Raw genomic sequence first — 18,711 nt, 5'->3', positions numbered from 1 at the left:
ATTATACATGTTTCTATACTCTCACACTGATATAACCATTGATTGATAGCACATATTGACCCAGCCATGACCCTAATGGAGACACCCTTCCCCTACTACTACTACTACTACGACACCAACACAATCACTGCTACCAGTTTTACACCCTCTGATGGATACATCCTGGTCTAGTGACACCACCACAAAGCACACTCTTCCACAGCAACACCACTCATGGATACGTCCCACACATTCTGGTCTAGCGACACAACCACCAAGCACACTGATACTACCATCAGCCAACACCCAGTAACACCACCGATGAAAACATCCCCTCCAATAGACACATTCTGCCCTATTAATACCATCATCTGCCAACACCCAGTAAATTGCATATGTAGAGCACCACGGGTGAAAAAATCCTTTCCAATAGACACATTCTGCCCTATTAATACTAACATTCGATTGCTTGTGTCACTAACATAATCCCCAGAACTGGTTTAGGGATTTATGAGCCACAATGCTAACGTATCTCAAACTCTACATTTATGCACTTTCTTATCTACCTGAACTACATGACTGGAACAGTTTTAAAACTGCCCTCCCCCCCACCTCCAGGGCACAGCCCACATTTACTTTCTTCTCGTATACATGACATTACTAGTATACATATTTGTTCTGTGTGGTCAGGATTTAATCTCACCCAAAATGACCACCATACAACTCTGCCACACCATCTGTATAATGATGAAGGTAATGGTACATTTAATGCGATACCGATACTCATAACCACTAAAGGGCAGCTTTTTGCTTTCTGTCCAGCTTTGGCTATCTTAGACTCCCATCATCTAGTTGGAACATTCGGCATAAAAAAAGAAAGAAGTAATTTCTCTTTGGACTTACCGGTGTCGATCCAGTCGGCGTCCTTGCCTTCGACTGCATTCTTGAGTTGTTGCGTGATGGTCCGCAGCTTGGTGATCTGTTTGCGCACCATGAAGTTAGGTTTGGTGAGATCTACGATGACTTCGGGGTTCGTCTGTTGATCTGAGATGCCCTGTCCGACCTGCTCGTGGGTATAACTAGAAAAAAACAAAACAAGAAGAGATGAGGTGGTGTGCACAATTGATGCAGTTTATGGCAGCAATCAAAACCAATAAACCTATTGTTGGCAACGAATAGCCAGGATGCAGATATATAATAGCTAGCTATGTATCGCAATGGGGGGGGGGGAGGAGGGGGGAGGGAGTCTTGATTGTAGCACAAAATGTGAACTATGCAGTGGCTGCGATGCTGAATGATCGATTTGGACGAGAGGGGTGGTTCTGCAGCCGACAGTCTTACGGTTTAGTCGGGCCGATACGAACAATGTAACCAAACTAAAATGGCTGAGGAAAATTCCCTGACAAAGTATCTTTACTAGTATGCTTCTTTTTTTTGGGGGGGGGGGGGGTGATGTATGGTATAGAGCCCTTTTGGCCACAGAGGCAAATAAGCCATTAATGTGAGGGAGGTTTAATCCAGGGGTGCATTCGAGTTTTTTTTTTGGAGTTTATTTTTGGTGCTGTGATGGTTTGGTATTCTATAACGATCAGCCATTCATAGGTCTTATCCAAGGAGAACCTTCGATGTGCAGAGTAACGGGTGACCGAAGGAAAACTGTGTCAATTATAGCGCTGTTTACTCCTCCTTCTCCGACTTACCTGCCGACGGTTTCACCGTTCCAACAGTTCTCTTCCTCTACCGTCGGTGCGGCCACGTTTGGATCGTTACAGACTTGATAGGATAAGCCGGACCAGATCCGTTCCCATTCCTTCAGTTTCTTCTTGACGTCTTTCAAGAGTCTTCTAAAGTCCACGCTCAGAGACTCCGCCGTCACGGCAGCGTACGTCCTCTGGTTGCTGGTCTTCTTGATCGGCGTTCGGGACCTCGACCGGTCCGATCTTTTCGACCTCTTGGAAGGAAGGGGTCCGCAGCCTTCCATAACCTGGTGAACGGATCGTGAGAAAATTTTCATTGCAATTATGATCGAAATATTCGAATATGTATTGACACGACGTCATTAACCATCTCCACGACACTACGATATTACCATCTGCATCTACACGGGTGTCAATGGTGGGCCTTTTGTTTTCATGCACCCACTTTTACTCTTCAGAGTGACCTTGAAGAAAGAATTTGTTTTACAGGTCATTACCATATTATGAACAAATTGTGGCATTACACAAGACAAAGACAAAAACTTTAAACCTACCGCCACTCAGCCAAAGGCTAGTGGCGTTGGAAGAACATTGGAAGGACGGAGGGACGTAGATGAGTGACGACAACCCTACCGTAGATACGCAAAGTGCCGGCGGACACTCAACACCTTGTGCAGGGGGATGGGGGGGATGGTGGGGGAGACACGAAATTGGCAAGGATAAGACGCTCTTGTCAAGGGCCAACGAGACTGACTTTTTAGTTGTTTTCAAAATGTTGGCATCTTCAAACATCTAAACTGTTTCAATTAAAAATTGACAGGTATTTACATCATCATTGCATCTAAATGTGGGTCAAAAAAGCTTGGAGAGTGGCGGCACTTCTCCAAGAACTGCTGTCCAAGTTTGAATAGGAGTGATCAGTTTCGTACATTTGGGGGAAGCAGTACTGTGTTGACCTTTCTTTTCAAAGATCGGTTATCAGTATCAAAGTTTTTATGTCTTCTGTGAATTATTAGTTTCTACCCTGCACAGCCTAAGCTTCTCAAATACAATGTAAAAGTAAACTTGCAGAATCCACCTCTGGAATACCAATAAAGCTACAAGAGTCTATCACTTGTCTCTGTGAACCTCCGAAGAAGATACAACATCCTAATTATGAGAAGAATTTCAAAACGGAAAAAAACCAGTGGAATGTTCCAGGCTGTTGACTTTAATCTTACCGTTAGTCCTAACCAGCATGTTTTGTCTGGCTTACTAAGTAAACCTGAAAAAAGGTGATTTCATGTTCAAAACTGTCAAATACTTGAAGGCTCCTGAGGGTTAGCCTATGTGACGGTGGTAGGCACCCAAGGCAACAAAAATGGTGAACATTGATTTTACACAGCTGTTTGTTTCGTCATGTGCTTAATTAGGCCATCAAGGTCAAATGCACTCTTAAACAACAGCATAAAGAAAAGATGCTGGGGAAAATATATTCTGCCAGAATTTGTCTTTACCCCCCCCCCCCCCCTCGGTAAATTTAATCAAAAAACAGTCTCAGACGGCAGTTTTTTTGGGAAGTAGTTACCCTTAGGTCACAATAAATGGCAGGGCACTGGCAGTCTGTCTTGTAAGTAAAATAAAGCAGCTCCCAGGGATATGTATGTAAAAGGTGGGAAAAGTAATCTTCATAATGAAAGCAACAACCCAGAAATGCATCTATAGCAATAACTATAAGAGCAAGACGTTATTACTTACAAAAAAAATGGGCGGACGTATTTCGTGCGTATCTCTTTTGGTCGTCTGAGTATAATTTGGAATGTTCAAACCCTCAAGAAGAAAGTACTTAGTAGGTTTTTTATATAATAAAGGTCTTTATATATATTTTTTTGGCATACATAATTAATCGCAAAACAGGTAATTCCGTGGCAGACCAAAGTTGTTGTTGTAGTCTATAAAAAGGGTCGTGGTCGGCTTTTTCATTTGTGATGTGCAATCGCTGACGACTCTCTGTCATTGTAACGACCTCCACCTTCCATCCTGACCACCCCCCATCCCCCTTCAATAATGAGAGAAGTACCCCTCCCTCACCTCCCAATTTGGAAAAAATCATAAGAAAAGAAAAAAGAAGTTAAGCAGAAAACTAACATGCTAGTTGTGATAATTTGCCACACTCGATTTGAGAACATTTTAGGGTTTTAATGCACACAACAGTCTCAAGTTACGACTTTTGTTGGCAGTAAAAGATATTTCTACTCATGTGGGATCTACATATCAAGCATGACATTCATCCAATCTTCTTGCTTTCAAAATAATCATGATTACCAAAGTTTAGGTATTTTAACCTCTGTGGACCTCACATGATCTTTGACCTCCACCATTGCACTAGGCTTTCTACATTTGCTACTCTGCATGTAACAATTATGAAGTTATAAAAAAACTGCATTCTTTGAATTTTTGTGTTTAATACAAGGTTGTCAAACTTGGACCTCTGTTGACCTCTAATGACTATCCACTGTTCACAAGAGGTGTCACATACTGTACACAAACACACACACACACACCCATACACACAACATCTTGACTGTGAAGATTCCTTTTGCCTTTGGCACAGAATTAAAAAAAAAAATCCCACAACTGATTGCATCCTTCATAATTACCTCTAAGCAATACATGGGAAATAAGTTTCAGCAGTATATTAAACAATCCCCAAACCATTTGCAGTCACATACAGTGAGAAAATGATCGCAAAGATGCTCATCATTTTCATAAAAATATCTTTTTTTCAAACTGTGGAGCAGTCCAGAGATATGGATAGCCTTCAAACACATTTTTTCCCACCTGGGAGAGAAGTCGCATCTCCGACTGAATTCCTGCAGAAATACTCGGAACCTGTCTCACGTTTTAGTCTCATTTTTGTTGATCTACGCATGCCGACATGTCCGTGGCCAAAGCTGCCAATCAACACCAGGAAAAAACAGCCTAATCTTCTGGCTTGCCCTTCTATTTTTTTTCCTTCCCCCCACCCCACCCCTTGAGCTCAGAGAATTTAAAGGAATGGAGAAGACAAAACAAAATGCACTGGTTAAAACCCAAAAGAGAAGGTTCCTATGTCATCTTTCACACAAGGGGGGGGGGGGGGAGGGTGTGTATGCAAAGTTTGGTACAGTGCACTGAGGTGGTTTCATGACACTTTAACCTAGTCAGAGCGAGTGTCTGGCATTCACCTATCCTTCAATTGATCGATCAAAGAGACCCATTACCAGCCTCTACCTTTCATTGTGTCTACCAAAGAAAGGGATAAAACTTTTCACAACCTCTTTTGTCTGTCAAAAGGGCATTGTTTGAACAGAAAATATCTCCTGGCAAAACACTCTGCCCCTAATCCCGGAACAAAGTCGGGAGCAAAGAAAAGCTTTCCCCATAAGGACCGCGATCTCACCGACCATTTTTTTTTTCTTCTTCTTCTTCTACTTCTTCTTCTTCTTTCTCACATTTTCTCCTTCCAAACAGAAAATTTTTTCTTCCAAAGGGAATTTGAGTCATGTGACACAATTCTATTCATTCGCAGGGATTAAGAGACAGTATCCTAAATGTACAAAAGAAACTAAACTATTGGAGGAAACAGAATGTTCCTTGGGTCTGGAACCACTTTGTCTGTGGAGACCTTATCTGGTGGGCATTATGTGCATTGACAAATCATACCTTGTCATGATAATTCCAAACCAGATTTGCGTCCACTTGGGAGAACATCTGTTTTCTCCCACCTTCCCTCCCCAGATGTTTATACAACATATATGCCTAAAACAGACATTTTTTATGAGTAACATTTAGCAATGCTATCTCCTCTGATCACACAGTGTAGTATTAATTATAAAAATTTTATTTTAGCAGATTTGGCAGGACTTGGTTGTTGAGACTACTTTACCTTGCTCGTAAAGCAACATGCCATGCAATGATCTTTCACTTTAAAACTTTCCATTGCCTGACAATGTTTTTCCCCATAACATTCTCAACATGCAAAAACATTGACTCACCGTCAAAGCTGTAAATGTATGCTAGAGACAGGAACCGATACCGTAACAACTACTTCCATCCTCAATGTGGCTTAACAATAGCTTGCCATGCTCAGCAAATAACACTTTGTTTTGTTTTTTCTTCAATTTTGTTACTTTCCTTCACCCCAACCCCACCCTCCTCCACCTTTATAAAATTGTTGTTGGTTTTTGCTAGGACTGACTTTCTTACATAACTTGTCTACAAACATATGAAACGTTGACAACACAAACTTGGCAGAGATGGAAATGTAATTGTTCCATTTACAGTTATAGGATGTAACATTCATTGAGATGAATCATACATCTAGGATATTATTCTCCCACTCATTTTTTCACATGATGTACTTTTTTTCTGATACAACCACAGCCCCACAAAAAGAGGGAAGTTCTCTCAACTTATATGTAATACTTAATGACCCTTATATTTAATAATCTAATACAGGAAACAACTCCTCCGGGACCAGAACAGTAAGAATCAGTCATATTTTTAGCGTTGGGGAATCATTCATAAAGAGCCAGCCAGTATTCTTTATATATACTGCCGAATACGTACCTTTCTGTCCCTAAGTGGGTCTTAAGTGGGTTCTATGTTGGTGCGGTCATGTTAATCAGTGTATATTTTTAGGGTTGTGGCATTATTCAGTCCCAGCCAGTCAATATTCTCACATCACATAACAAAAAATACATACCTCTCTACCTCTTAGTGGGTTCTATGTGGGTTTTCTTTGGGTTCTATGTGGGTTTTCTGTGGGTTCTATGTGGAGTCCATGTGGGTTTTCTGTGGGTGTGGCCATTTTGATGGTCTCAGTTATTAACTCTTTAAGTAATCCAGTACTGACGCTTTTGTGAGTAAATTAAAGTACTCTTAATTTTCATTTGCAAAACCTATGAAGATTAGCCTGATTATTTAATCCTGGTGTATTCTTGTTTCTCTACAGGTGGAGATGGGGGGGATGGTCTTTGAATTAACTCTGTACACTGATGTTACCCAATGAGGAGAGTGGTTGTGGTTTCAGTTCATACAACTTACTAATGACAAGAGCATTGTTCAACAAGTTTCCTTTTTATCCACTTGAGGATTTAAATTGTCAGAACACTTTAAAGCACACAAAAGGATTTATAGATTTCAAAAGATTAATGGTCAATGGGAGATTAGAGTCCAAATGATTTATTTCAGGGAAAAGTTGATCAACTTTTCATTGTGAGTTAATTATTATTGTTTGCTATTATCGTCAGGCCATTCGAGTCATAGGAGAGAAGACTAGGCCAAGGGGAATTGTCGAACTAAGCTTCTGGTTTGATCAAGAAAAATAACAAAAGAATTCTGTTTCTCATTGACAAAAAGGATTTCAATAAACAACAGAAGATGTTGTTACCTTCAAAGGACACATCAGGTCAAAGGTCATCAGTCATATCCCTTTATAGGTCATTATTAAACAACTTCAGCAAGCTAATTAAACTGAGCTTTTGGGAGGTTCTCACTCCCTAACATTTCCCCCAGACCTCACTCAGAAACAATTTTTCAAGTCTGGAAGGTGCAGAACAGTGCAATTAGTAGACAACTGAAGACAGGGACTATCTTTATTCTATAATATTACTACAAAATACTGACAATACCTGGTTAATAAGTACAGTGACTTGCTTGATATATATATATATATATATATATATATATATATATATATTTATATATATATATATATTTATATACATATATATATTTATATATATGGGCGATTCCGTGAAAACATGGACATGACCCCAAATTTTCAAAATCAATTCTGCAGCCATTTTTGGCTTCTAATATACTATAAACACATTTAGGGTCTGGGTTATGTACTTTTTTTTCCAACTATACCATGTTCTTCTACCAAAAAATGTGAATACCTGACTAATGTTGATTTTTGAGTGAATATTTGAGGAAATAGTATGGATATTTCAAAGTCTCAGATTTCCATATTTGAAAGCACCCTAAATAAATTTGTTATATATGTATTGGTAGTGCCATTAGTGATATATTAAAATATAAATCACCATTCCCCCACACATTTTTGGTTTGTAGGCATATATGGCTGTAACGACACAGAGCAGATTTGAGAGCGTAATGCGAGTTACCGAGAGACCAAGTTTTTAACTTTTTTTTCTCACTGGGGCAGATAATTTCCTGCCATTTCATATTATGCTTCTAGTCAAAGTAAAGAGTATAAAATAGTTGAAAGAATTAGAAATGTACCTAGTATATAGATGTAAAGAGCCATTGAAAACTGTAATGCGAGTTACCAGTAATGCGAGTTACCGCTGTAATGCAAGTTACCATAGATTATTACAATCTCACTTGCAGTAATACTGATCAACAAACAATACAGCGCACGATATACTTATATAAGGTGTGCACAGAAGGTACTTCCTTTACCCAGAATGCACTGCAACCTCCATTACATCACATGTGACCCTAATTAGGACAGTTTCAACAGACATTGCTGATTTTATCACCTGACCTTTGTGGAATCACGGACCTTCCAAGTTGCATTCAACTGTGACATTATCAAATGAGTAACGTTAGCATATTCTTTCTCCATTTTAACATTAGCATTTTCATGGGATATTAATTGCTTAGTACAATATTTAGGACAAATTGTGAGAGCTTAGGCTATATTAGTCTGTAGCCTATCACATAGTAATCTAGTATGTTCAAGGACGGGCAAATATTGTAAATCATGACCATTATAATGTGCCTAACATCTTGATGGAAATTAGTCTTGATATGAGAACTGATGCTGCCAAGGGTGTGGGCACCTCAGAATTAGTGGGGTGGGCAGAGGGGATGGGGCGGATGGGGAGTTTGCATAGGCGAGGATTGGGGCCGCTGGGGGGGTGGGGGCAGATTGCGGAGGCTTGGTCAGTTGGAATAGATTGGTGTGGTTTACCAATTCAAATGTGTGTTCCCCAAATATCATGATGTGCAAACCCCTTTCCCCAATATGACTGTCTTATCACTACAATGTGAAAATCAACCTTTACTCCAAAGCATTTCAAATCCCCAAATTACACAAAATAAGGCAGGCCACCAGATTTCACGGGAACGATCGATAACTGGAAATGTCCGCACCCCAGGGATGACAAAACTTTCTATCGACGAAGCCAGATGATAAAGAAGTTGGGAACGCCTTTGATTGCTACTGTAATAGTCGTGGCCAATTCAAGTTTGCATCAAAATTCTAATTTGATACAAAACACCATCCATTTAAGGTTATCTAGAATAGCCTACCACCATGCCCTCATACCACTTGATGAAACATCTATTGTGTTATTGTTGATAATGTTATTATACTGATAGACAAGGATTGTTTTATTAGTTTCATGCTTTTCCTAAGAAACCTAAATACAAATATTCAAAGGACCAATTAACATGCCAAAGAACTTTTCTTGTAATTCACTATAAGCTGTGAACCTGTTTAACTTTCAGTAGATGTTTCGAGACATTAAAATGGAAGAGGAGAGCTACCAGTTTGCTTGGATTAGCTTGATTGGAAATTTGGATTGAAACTTCAAGAGAGTACATTGCAATCTTGTTAGTCAACAATTTTGGATTAGCTTGATTGGAAATATGGATTGATAATTCAATAGTGTACATTGCAATCTTGTTAGTCAACAATTCTTCAGTTGAATTTCTGGTTCGATCAGCTTCGATTATTATTGATATAATTGTCAGGATGTTTTGCAAATTGTTGTTAAAATGTTGTTAAAAGTTTTGGAAAGAGTTTTACAGTTTCTAAGAGTTTCCAAGTGTTTCAAAAATGGCTTTTGAGCATATCTCTTTCAAAGTATATATGTATAAAGAGCAAAATCGATGACTGGAAAAGGTGTAATGCGAGTTACCGTAATGCCAGTTACCAGACTTTTCCCCCCTCTATACCACATCCGAAGTTGTTTCATATTTTCTATTGCTGATATATAAACATCAGTAGGGTAGATATCTTGCACATGTATGCAATTGAAGAAATCATTCTTTGTTTGAGCACGGTGCCATTTTGTACCGGTGTCAATTTTTCAGTTGTCCTTTTTCCGTAATGCGAGTACCGATATTTGGAAGGGCACCAAACATTAAGGCGAACAGAATTATAATTCTTGATAATTTCATATTGTAGCTATGAATGTTGGGTATAACACCACAGAAACTTGAGGAGCTACACTAACCCATATTAAAGCCACAGCACTTGGATTATAAAAAAACAGCAAAAAGTGTAATGCGAGTTACCATGGAATCGCCCATATATTTATATATATATATATTTATATATATTTATATATTTTCCAACTCATTACGTTTTCAACTTTATACATATATATATATATATATATTTATTTTTTATTTATTTATTTTTTTATTAGGAGGAAATACTGACCATACCCGGTTAATAGGTTCAATGACTAGCTTGATATATATTTTGTTTTATCATATTAGGAGGAAATACTGATGATATCTGGTTAACAAATAACAAGAAATAAAGTCCAAATACCCTTTATACACATGATACAATTTCTGACCCTCCTATGAACAGGAGGGACAGGGAAATAGGGGTTAGTGGTTTGGGAGGCAGGGCGGGGGGGGGGTGTGGAAGGGAAGGAGAGAAAGAAGGACTGGTGAGAAGCTACCATGTAAGTGTAAAAAGATGTTGTAGATTTCTGGCACTCTCTATCTATATAGTTCAAAATCAACACAGTGAGAGATAACACTGCTAACAGCACACGGTATGACGTCAATGTTTGTCACGTTTCATATCAGAGTATCCATGATTCACATCATCTTCATATTTACCTCCGCGAAGATCCTGCCCCCCCCTGCCCCCCCCTCAGAGTACCTACACTTGATAAACATTATAGAGACTTGAACAAACAACCAAGAGGAACACATGCAAAGTAGAGTTATGCAAAGAATTCTAGCAAAGCTAAATAACATGCTAACATTTACCGTTATATCACATGCTCAGGGTAGCCTGGAAAATTAAACTTACTTCCCAAAACGACGGCTTCTAAGGTCTGCACGCTTGTTTCATTTCTAATGTCATTCTTATGATTTTTTATTTTTTTTTACATGATTTCACAACACAGACCTAACAATATTCTAAAACCTGCTTTAACTATTAGGCAAGTTTTGTGTCATGTGACACTTTTGAAAAGTTTTGGCCACAGTTTTGTATATATATTTATCCAAGAAACTTTGGTCTCTGTAGGACTGTGTTTAATCTTACTTTCAATTGCTCTATTATATTCCATGGTTTCTAACTTTCTGGAAAATAATGGCAAACAGAATTGAGATCTACTCTAGACAACAATAAAGTCCTCACATGACATCAACCCCCCTTTCGATTTCTGACTTCCATTGAACACTTCATACATGTACATCAAGAAACATTTGTTCCTAATCCTATCTGAAACCTAATCCTATCTGAATCCTTGACTAAATTTTCCACCACAGATAATCAATATAATCAATAATGTATCACTCATTCCTACCATAATATCCAAAGCAGCATTTCTCCCCTTTCTTTCTGGGTGGAGGAGAGGGAAAGTAAGGGAGGGGAAGGGAAGGGAGGTGGGGTTGGCCAGGAGAACTTTACATTACTAGTTTAACATGTACTTCCATCCCAAGCCATTTCTTGTAGACCTACTGTATTAAGTTTTGGGCTTGTGTACAACAACCCCAACTGGTCTGATCATTCCAACTGTCAGTAAGGTGTAAACAAGAGAGCGAGGACCGGATAATTTATCTTCACGACTAATGCAACAGGAGTGAAATTTATGACCAAGGTACATAGAGGGGCAATTAGCTTTTTAACTGTGCAAACTTGTGAATCACAGCAACAAATGTTTGATGGATAGGTGCCGCAAAAACTGTGGTTCCGATTGAAACGTCCACATAACTTAGTAGGATACTGGGGGGGGGGGATTGGGATGGGGAGGGGGAAGAGATATGTCATCATTCTTTTGTGAAAAGAAAAAAAAAACCACAAACCTCTGATCCAAACCTTTTACTTCCCTAGTCCTCCCTCCCTCACTCTTTCTCAAATCCCCAAATCTGTGACTAGACCAAATTATATTTTGCTATTAATTAGTACAATATCACAGTTTTTTCTTTTCATATAAATCTGCATTTTCTTTAACACTGACATTACAATCCTTGTTTTTCATCTAATTCCTACTGAATATCTAGGTTAATGGCGGCTTCTCCTGTGTCCCTTTTCACAAATCACACCCATTTAGCAATTGAAAAAAAAACAACATTTGTGCCCCCTTCACCATGCAGCTGTGGGTGGGTGAACTCATTCTATGACTTACTTTAGACCTATATATGCCTTGCATCCCACGGTTCCTGCCTCGCACCCCCTCCCGCTTGTGAGTATACCCCGGGGTAAAGAAACCCTGGTCTAGACCTTACATAACCCGCTTTTACCCTTTGATTGCTTGATAATTCAAGTAATTTTGGCACAGGGTTAATAATGCTCAGATGGTACTTGATTAAAATTTGATCTTGAAACCTCCACCAAGTAAGATATTAAAGCAGTCAAGCTTATCACCTGTCTGAGGTAATCACAAAATACAAATCACCAAACCATGATATCAGTTTGAAAGAAACATTGACTACTTCGATATTAAGCAATGTTTAACGACAACATCGCACCATTGCTTTATGTTAAACTTGCATCTAACGGAGATATGAATATTCACGACTTGTTGAATACAAATGTCGATTCAATTAAATGTCTATATAAAGTTGAGGGTAGCGGTGGGGTAAAGAATGGGATGAGAGGGTGATGAGAAAAGAGAATTTTATCAGTTTTGCAATCCTCAATCCATCACAATTGATTGTGATTTAAAGCTCATAACTTTCTGTACAGGAACCATCCTTACATTGTACTCATGGAGCTATACCACTCCAAGCAGATCTGTGCATGGTACGGTTGCTCAAGTCACGGCTGCTTTCCACACAAGAATGATATCGAAAACTGCTGTGCAGCACACGAATCCAATCTTTACAGGCATGGATGGTCCATATTTTGTGGATAATACATTCAAATTACTTTCATTTCTGCCGTTGCGACATATATGTTTCATAGGACTTTCTCACCAAAGTTTCCTAGATGCATGAGCATGGAATATATGTGATCTACCAACGACCCGGTAATAACTCACACATGCTAGGAAAAAGTTTATTATGGAAATGCTGGACTTTTTTGCATCACTTTGTCTACATAGAGGTACCACACTTTTGCAACTTTTCCAAAATATCGATCACATATATTAAGTTTGTTGCTTTATTGGAGGTTTGCATAGCTTTATGTGCAGAAAATGACAAAATTTTATGAACCTTCTCTAAAAAAAAAAAAAAAATTGATATAGAATATTTAAAAGGCAGTTAAAAAAACAAAAAAAACAAGAGCCCTGAGATAATAAATAAATAAATGCCTGACTGTTTCATATCTGATGAATTACGGACTTCCTCATGTAATAATGCAATCGGAAGTGAACCTTCCAAGAATTACTTGTAAAAGAAAAATTGAAAAATGTTTTGCAGGATCTATTCAGATTCAAATGAAAGCAAACTCTCAAAATTTTGTCACGAGTTACAGGAACAATCACTCAATTCTTTTACCATATTTAGCTTTTACTGCAATCTGTGTTTTTCAGGTGAATCTGAATCATCAACAATTTGATGGGAAAAGCCATTAAAGCATTGATTGTGTGGGGGGCTCATTTCAACTATGAACACTTGATCAGGAATTGACTTCCATTCCAAAGAACAAAGGGCCTTAAGTTGCTGCCATTTCATGCTACAGCTATAAACAACCGGCTGACTACAGCCGGATTAAGACGAAATTAGAAAACAATTACGACTTTGAAAAAACTAGTTTTGTACCAACATTTTGAGCGAATATGATGAAATGAAAGCAGCAAATCTGGTGTAGTCACAACTTATAAGTTTGGGGATTTCACGAACGACGATACTTTTCCTGTCTCCATGCAACATATCCACTCAAAACTACCTAGCCTACGAAAGGTGGTAACATTTTAAACACTGTGTCCCACCCCCCCCTTCCCCCCTCCAACTCACCTACTTCAAGGTCAATGTCCTCTTCCTTGCCCCTTACAAGTCTACCTTTCAAATTTGGATAGGTTTGAGTTTTTGTTCATTTTGTGTGATGGGTAAAAATTGTCAATGCCTAAAACTAAACCATAGCTCCTTAAGTACATAAATGAAAACCTACCATAAAACATGATAAAAAATTTGCATTGCAAATTGTTCTACAAAAACGTGAGACAAACATTAATACTGCTAGTCTTCATGACCCTCTCGATGGACGAATACAACATATACATATATACAACATATACATATATACAACATATACATATATACAACATATACTGTGCATGTTAAGTGAGGAGATTTATATCACAATCCTCTTTCCACATACCATCTCTTGTCTCTGACTACATTACCAGCATACATGCCCCAGCATACCCTATACAACTGTATTATACAAAGTGAACTTACAATGATAAACCCAGTGACTGACAGCAATGTAGGTTAATTGCATTTATTGGTGACCCCCTCCAGAGAACAATATCAATTTCAAGTTCCTCCTCCTCCTCCTCCTCCTAGACATCAAAAGATGGAGAAAAAGAGCCTGGCGACATCCCTTAATAACTTAAAGGGAGAGGAGGTGCATGTATGATACAAGTGTAGTGATGGGTTTTTACAACGTTCCTACGAAACAGACGGGTATTTCATCATGTTGCATAAAAAGCATTTCTCAAGAGGCGGAGGGAGGCCTCATGAGATGGTATATAGGTCACATCCCAAAAGGTCATCAGTATTCCGTCTGCAAATGTATCTATAGTAACAACGGAAGGGGAAGACAGAGGAACCCAATAACCGATGATTTGTAGCATCTACAGTTGGTGAATGGTACCAGCAAAATACTTTTAAAGGCATCAAACATTAATTTCAGCGGACCCAGGGGGGCGAGGGTTTATGTTTTAACATTTCTCATAACAACTAGCTGCGGGTCATAAACATAGTTCTGTCTCTTTACATGGCTTCTTTAAATTCTTCCAGATCCACTGATAAATTGTGCAGGTGAAGCTCATATACTTTCTGTATCTAAAAGGTACTCGGAGGTACCAATGAGAAGATGCATATGGGGTTATCAAAGGTGGTGGAAAGGAGAAGGGGGGGGTGGGCAGGGAGGAAGGGAGGAGGGAAGAAATTAAAAAATCCTATACTGAACTAGGTAGGGACCTGAATGCTTCTGGAAGGGCATCCTGGGCCTGGAGCAATCAAATTCTGTTCCAACTGTATGATTCCCTTCTCCCTCCCTCCCTCCCCCCCCCCCCCTGCCAGCTTGCTACCACCTCTACTTTGCAATACCACTGTTTTGAACACATATCTTTCAAATTTTCACCAGGTCCTACTGGGAAGTATTTACCTACCACCCCTCTTTATCCATCCAATCCAAATTCTTCCTTCATTAATTATGTGCAATTTAATCAAAATAATTATCCCTTTTTAATGTTGTCATAGGACCTTCTATAGATGCTGTTTCATCTCTGATACGTACTCCCCTCTTCCCTTCCTTCTTGTTCCCTTCCTCCCTCCTCCCTCCTCCCTCCCTCCCTCCCTCCCTCCCTCCCTCTCTCCTCCCTTACTCCCACTTCCCTTCCTCCTACTTTCAACCTCTACCTCTCTATAAGTGTCCAGCAGACTTTGTGACTTTTTTTATAGGTTTTTTTTATTGTTGCATGGTAAATAAACACACTACATCCATTTCCTTGTTTGTTATGACCCTCTAAAACAAATCCAGGCATGTAGTAGACTTGGTGATATTCAAAAAGAACTTTATGGGTGGAGAGGGGTGGAGAGAGGAAACGAGCTGACTACTAAATTTAGATGCAGCCTCCAATGTCTAGATCTTACAGATCAAACCTGAGAACCCGCAAATAAACAACCAGATAGATTAAGGTCATCATCGGTAGGTTCTTTATTAATGTAGTTCAGACACAAGGGGGCAGTAGTAGAAGTGATATCAATCTCTCAGATAAAATGCCACATTCTACTAGATCATAAACTGACAACTTCAACTTCCTGCAATTTTGTTGCAATCGTGAGATGAAACAGAATACCGATGACAAGTTGTCAAGTAGTAGCAGTAGCAGACAGGACGGAGAGCGCAGCTTTGAATTAACATTACAAATGTGGTTGAGTTGATATAGGAGGCCAGCATCGCTGAGACCTCATCATGAGAAGTACAATTAGTCATATATATAGGTAGAAGGTGTTGCCATGTTCCTTGTTGGAATTATCCAAAGAGATCTCTAACAGGTTGCAAGGCTTGGTGTCCCTGTACATCAGGGTTTCCCTAACTTTATACCCCCACGAACCCCCCTGTGGATGTCAGAGTTTTGTCCTCGAACCCCCAACTTTTCGAGACACGATCTGAGTCATTATTATACTATGATACGCATAACAGCCTGTGTCTGTTTCATAATTCAGTTATTTTTCACAATCACGGTATACGGTACTACTATGGCAACAAATGCGTATGGAACGGAAAAGGGTTTGTCGATAGGTACGACTTTTGTACATTACTAAATTATATGATATATCAGATTTTAGTTCAACAAAAAGTTTTGACTTTCAGAAATGTCTCACAAACCCCCTGGGATGGACTCATGAACCCCCTGGGAGTCTATGCACCCCAGTTAGGGAACCCCTGTTGTACATTATGAATCAGTGAGAGGTGTTTGTCTACTTCCAAGAAAGAAAAACATGGAAAATTCATAAAAGATAATTAGTCAGTGATAATTCGTTCTTTGACCAAGGTTGTGCAACTATAAGAGACTAATAAACCTACTCATAACGAGGACAATCACCATGGGCTTATCATGCAAATTATATGCAAATTAGGACAGATATACTTAAATCCATTAAACAAAGTGTCATAGATGTGTACAACACATCACACAGAGTTGGTATGTACATGTATTTAACTTGAAAAGCAAAGGGCGACAACCTAACAATGGCAATGGATGTGATATGGGTCAGTTTTGCACTAAAAATGATATAAACTTAATAAAATATAAAATATAAAAAAACGTGAAAAATTATGGAGGGACAAGGAAGAATAATAAGTAAAATATGTTTTATTTGTGACAAAACTGATTTATGGAAATTAAATTTGATATAAGGCCAGAGGGGTCAAACGCAATTCTCAAGTTGCCCAACTTAGTCCCCCAATCAAGGGCAATATGTCCACCCCAGGTGTAAAGAGGTCAACTGTAGCTGGTGAAACTAGGTCAGCCTATTGACTGGTTCTGGGCATTTCAATGGTAGAAAGAAATCAAAACAATGGATCAATAAATCTCTTCGCTATTGAAACCTGAAACCAAGCGTCACTTCCCATCTTAATTTTTATTGAATAACTCATTCCCTTACATTTACTGTCCCTGGTATATCACCCTGAACCTATTGCTAACAATACCTTCAATACAATAAATGGCATTCAGAATTTCCTTTAAACTATTATTGTAGCTAATCTGCCCATCATGATTAACATACCCTATAAAAAAATATATATACATATATACATATATATATATATATATATATATATATATATATATATAGATATATATTTATATATATATATATATATATACATACATACATATATATACAAACATATATATACATATATATTTATATAAATAAATTGCTCAGTTCTCTCTCCTCTACATTAGCCAAAGTTCAAAGTAGGTCATAGATGGCAAAGACAGCAAGTCCCAATTTCCGACTTATTAACATTTCAGGAGGGGCGAATAAGGTTAAACAGGGTCGTATTAGAGTAAAGGGTTTCCAAAAGAGATGTGGGGGGGAGGGGAATTGTAATGAAATTTGCCCAAAGGTATACAGGGTATGTTGCAGAGTGGCTGGTAGATTAAATAACAGTATTTTAATGTTTGTACCACTAACTGGCTGTCGTAGCCTGCCAATGTAGCCTTGAGTGTAATAAAGACACAGTAGTTACTGTCTTTTACTTAGAGCGCGTAAGATGTATTTGTGTTCAGTCCTTTACCAGAGGCCTTTTGAAATTAAAACATCTCGGTAAAGGGAACGCAATTTGTTTTACGTATCGCAGTTTGTGCAGTGGTGTCACATTTCCTAGGCAACAGGAAAGAGCCTTAGAGCCTCCCCCCTTCCAATTCACCAAACTGATATATACATACATGAATACTGTAATGCCAACATAAATAATTGCTCTTTTCTTTCACTGACATAAAAATTCCCCCCACCTTCTTTCTATTCTATTTTCTCCCACCACCTCCCCCACCCCCTCTCTTACAAAAAAAAGAAGAAGAAAGTAAACCTATTGCTAACTGTCATCACCAAAACTACCCAAAAAATGAACCCAGTGAGGGCAAAAAAAATAGCAAAATAATGACTAAAGTGAGCAGTTTCTTTACCTAATTTATTAAAGTCTGATAATTTTCTGCATAAAAGATGCAGAAAACTAAAAAAAGCTGGTAAAAAAGGGAAAAAGAAAGTAGACATAGATAATGGTTCTGAACCTAGTACCTTAATCTAGCCTTCTATTCTGAAAAACAAAATCACTTTACGGCTCTGATAGACTGTCCATCAATGTTTTATAGTGAAAACTTCCAATCCCTTTGTCCAGCTTCCTTCAAAGGTCCCCCCCCCCCCCCCCCCCCGCAAGCTTGGACAAAACATCCGTTTATTTATCTCCTCTTGGCATATCATAAATTTGCCTCATAACAAATTGGTTACCACAGACAGAATGCCACCGACTTCAAAAAACCATGGCCGCTTGGTTTTTGCGCCTTGAACTTTCAACCAAATTACAAAGATTTACTGCAATGCACCCACCCACCCTAAGCTACTGTGAGACTGATACTTGCATGTGAATATCAGGGATGAG

At 38.7% G+C, this 18,711-nt stretch overlaps 1 protein-coding gene across 1 annotated transcript in view; it reads right to left on the bottom strand.

The window, feature by feature from the left end:
• LOC139975038 (glypican-6-like) overlaps positions 1–18,711 on the bottom strand; it is a 93,017-nt gene that overhangs the window by 5,120 nt on the left and 69,186 nt on the right. Inside the window, exons 6-7 of the mRNA XM_071982647.1 lie at positions 1,680–1,963; positions 883–1,058 (exon numbers count right to left, since the gene is read on the bottom strand). Of these exons, the coding sequence (XP_071838748.1) occupies positions 883–1,058; positions 1,680–1,963 (460 nt within the window). The remainder of the gene's footprint in view (positions 1–882; positions 1,059–1,679; positions 1,964–18,711) is intronic.

The sequence above is a fragment of the Apostichopus japonicus genome, chromosome 10 (assembly GCF_037975245.1).
Source record: "Apostichopus japonicus isolate 1M-3 chromosome 10, ASM3797524v1, whole genome shotgun sequence".
NCBI classification, from domain to species: domain Eukaryota; kingdom Metazoa; phylum Echinodermata; class Holothuroidea; order Aspidochirotida; family Stichopodidae; genus Apostichopus; species Apostichopus japonicus.
The sequence above is the reverse complement of the archived record's forward strand: the minus strand, read 5'-3'. Positions and strand labels throughout refer to the sequence as shown.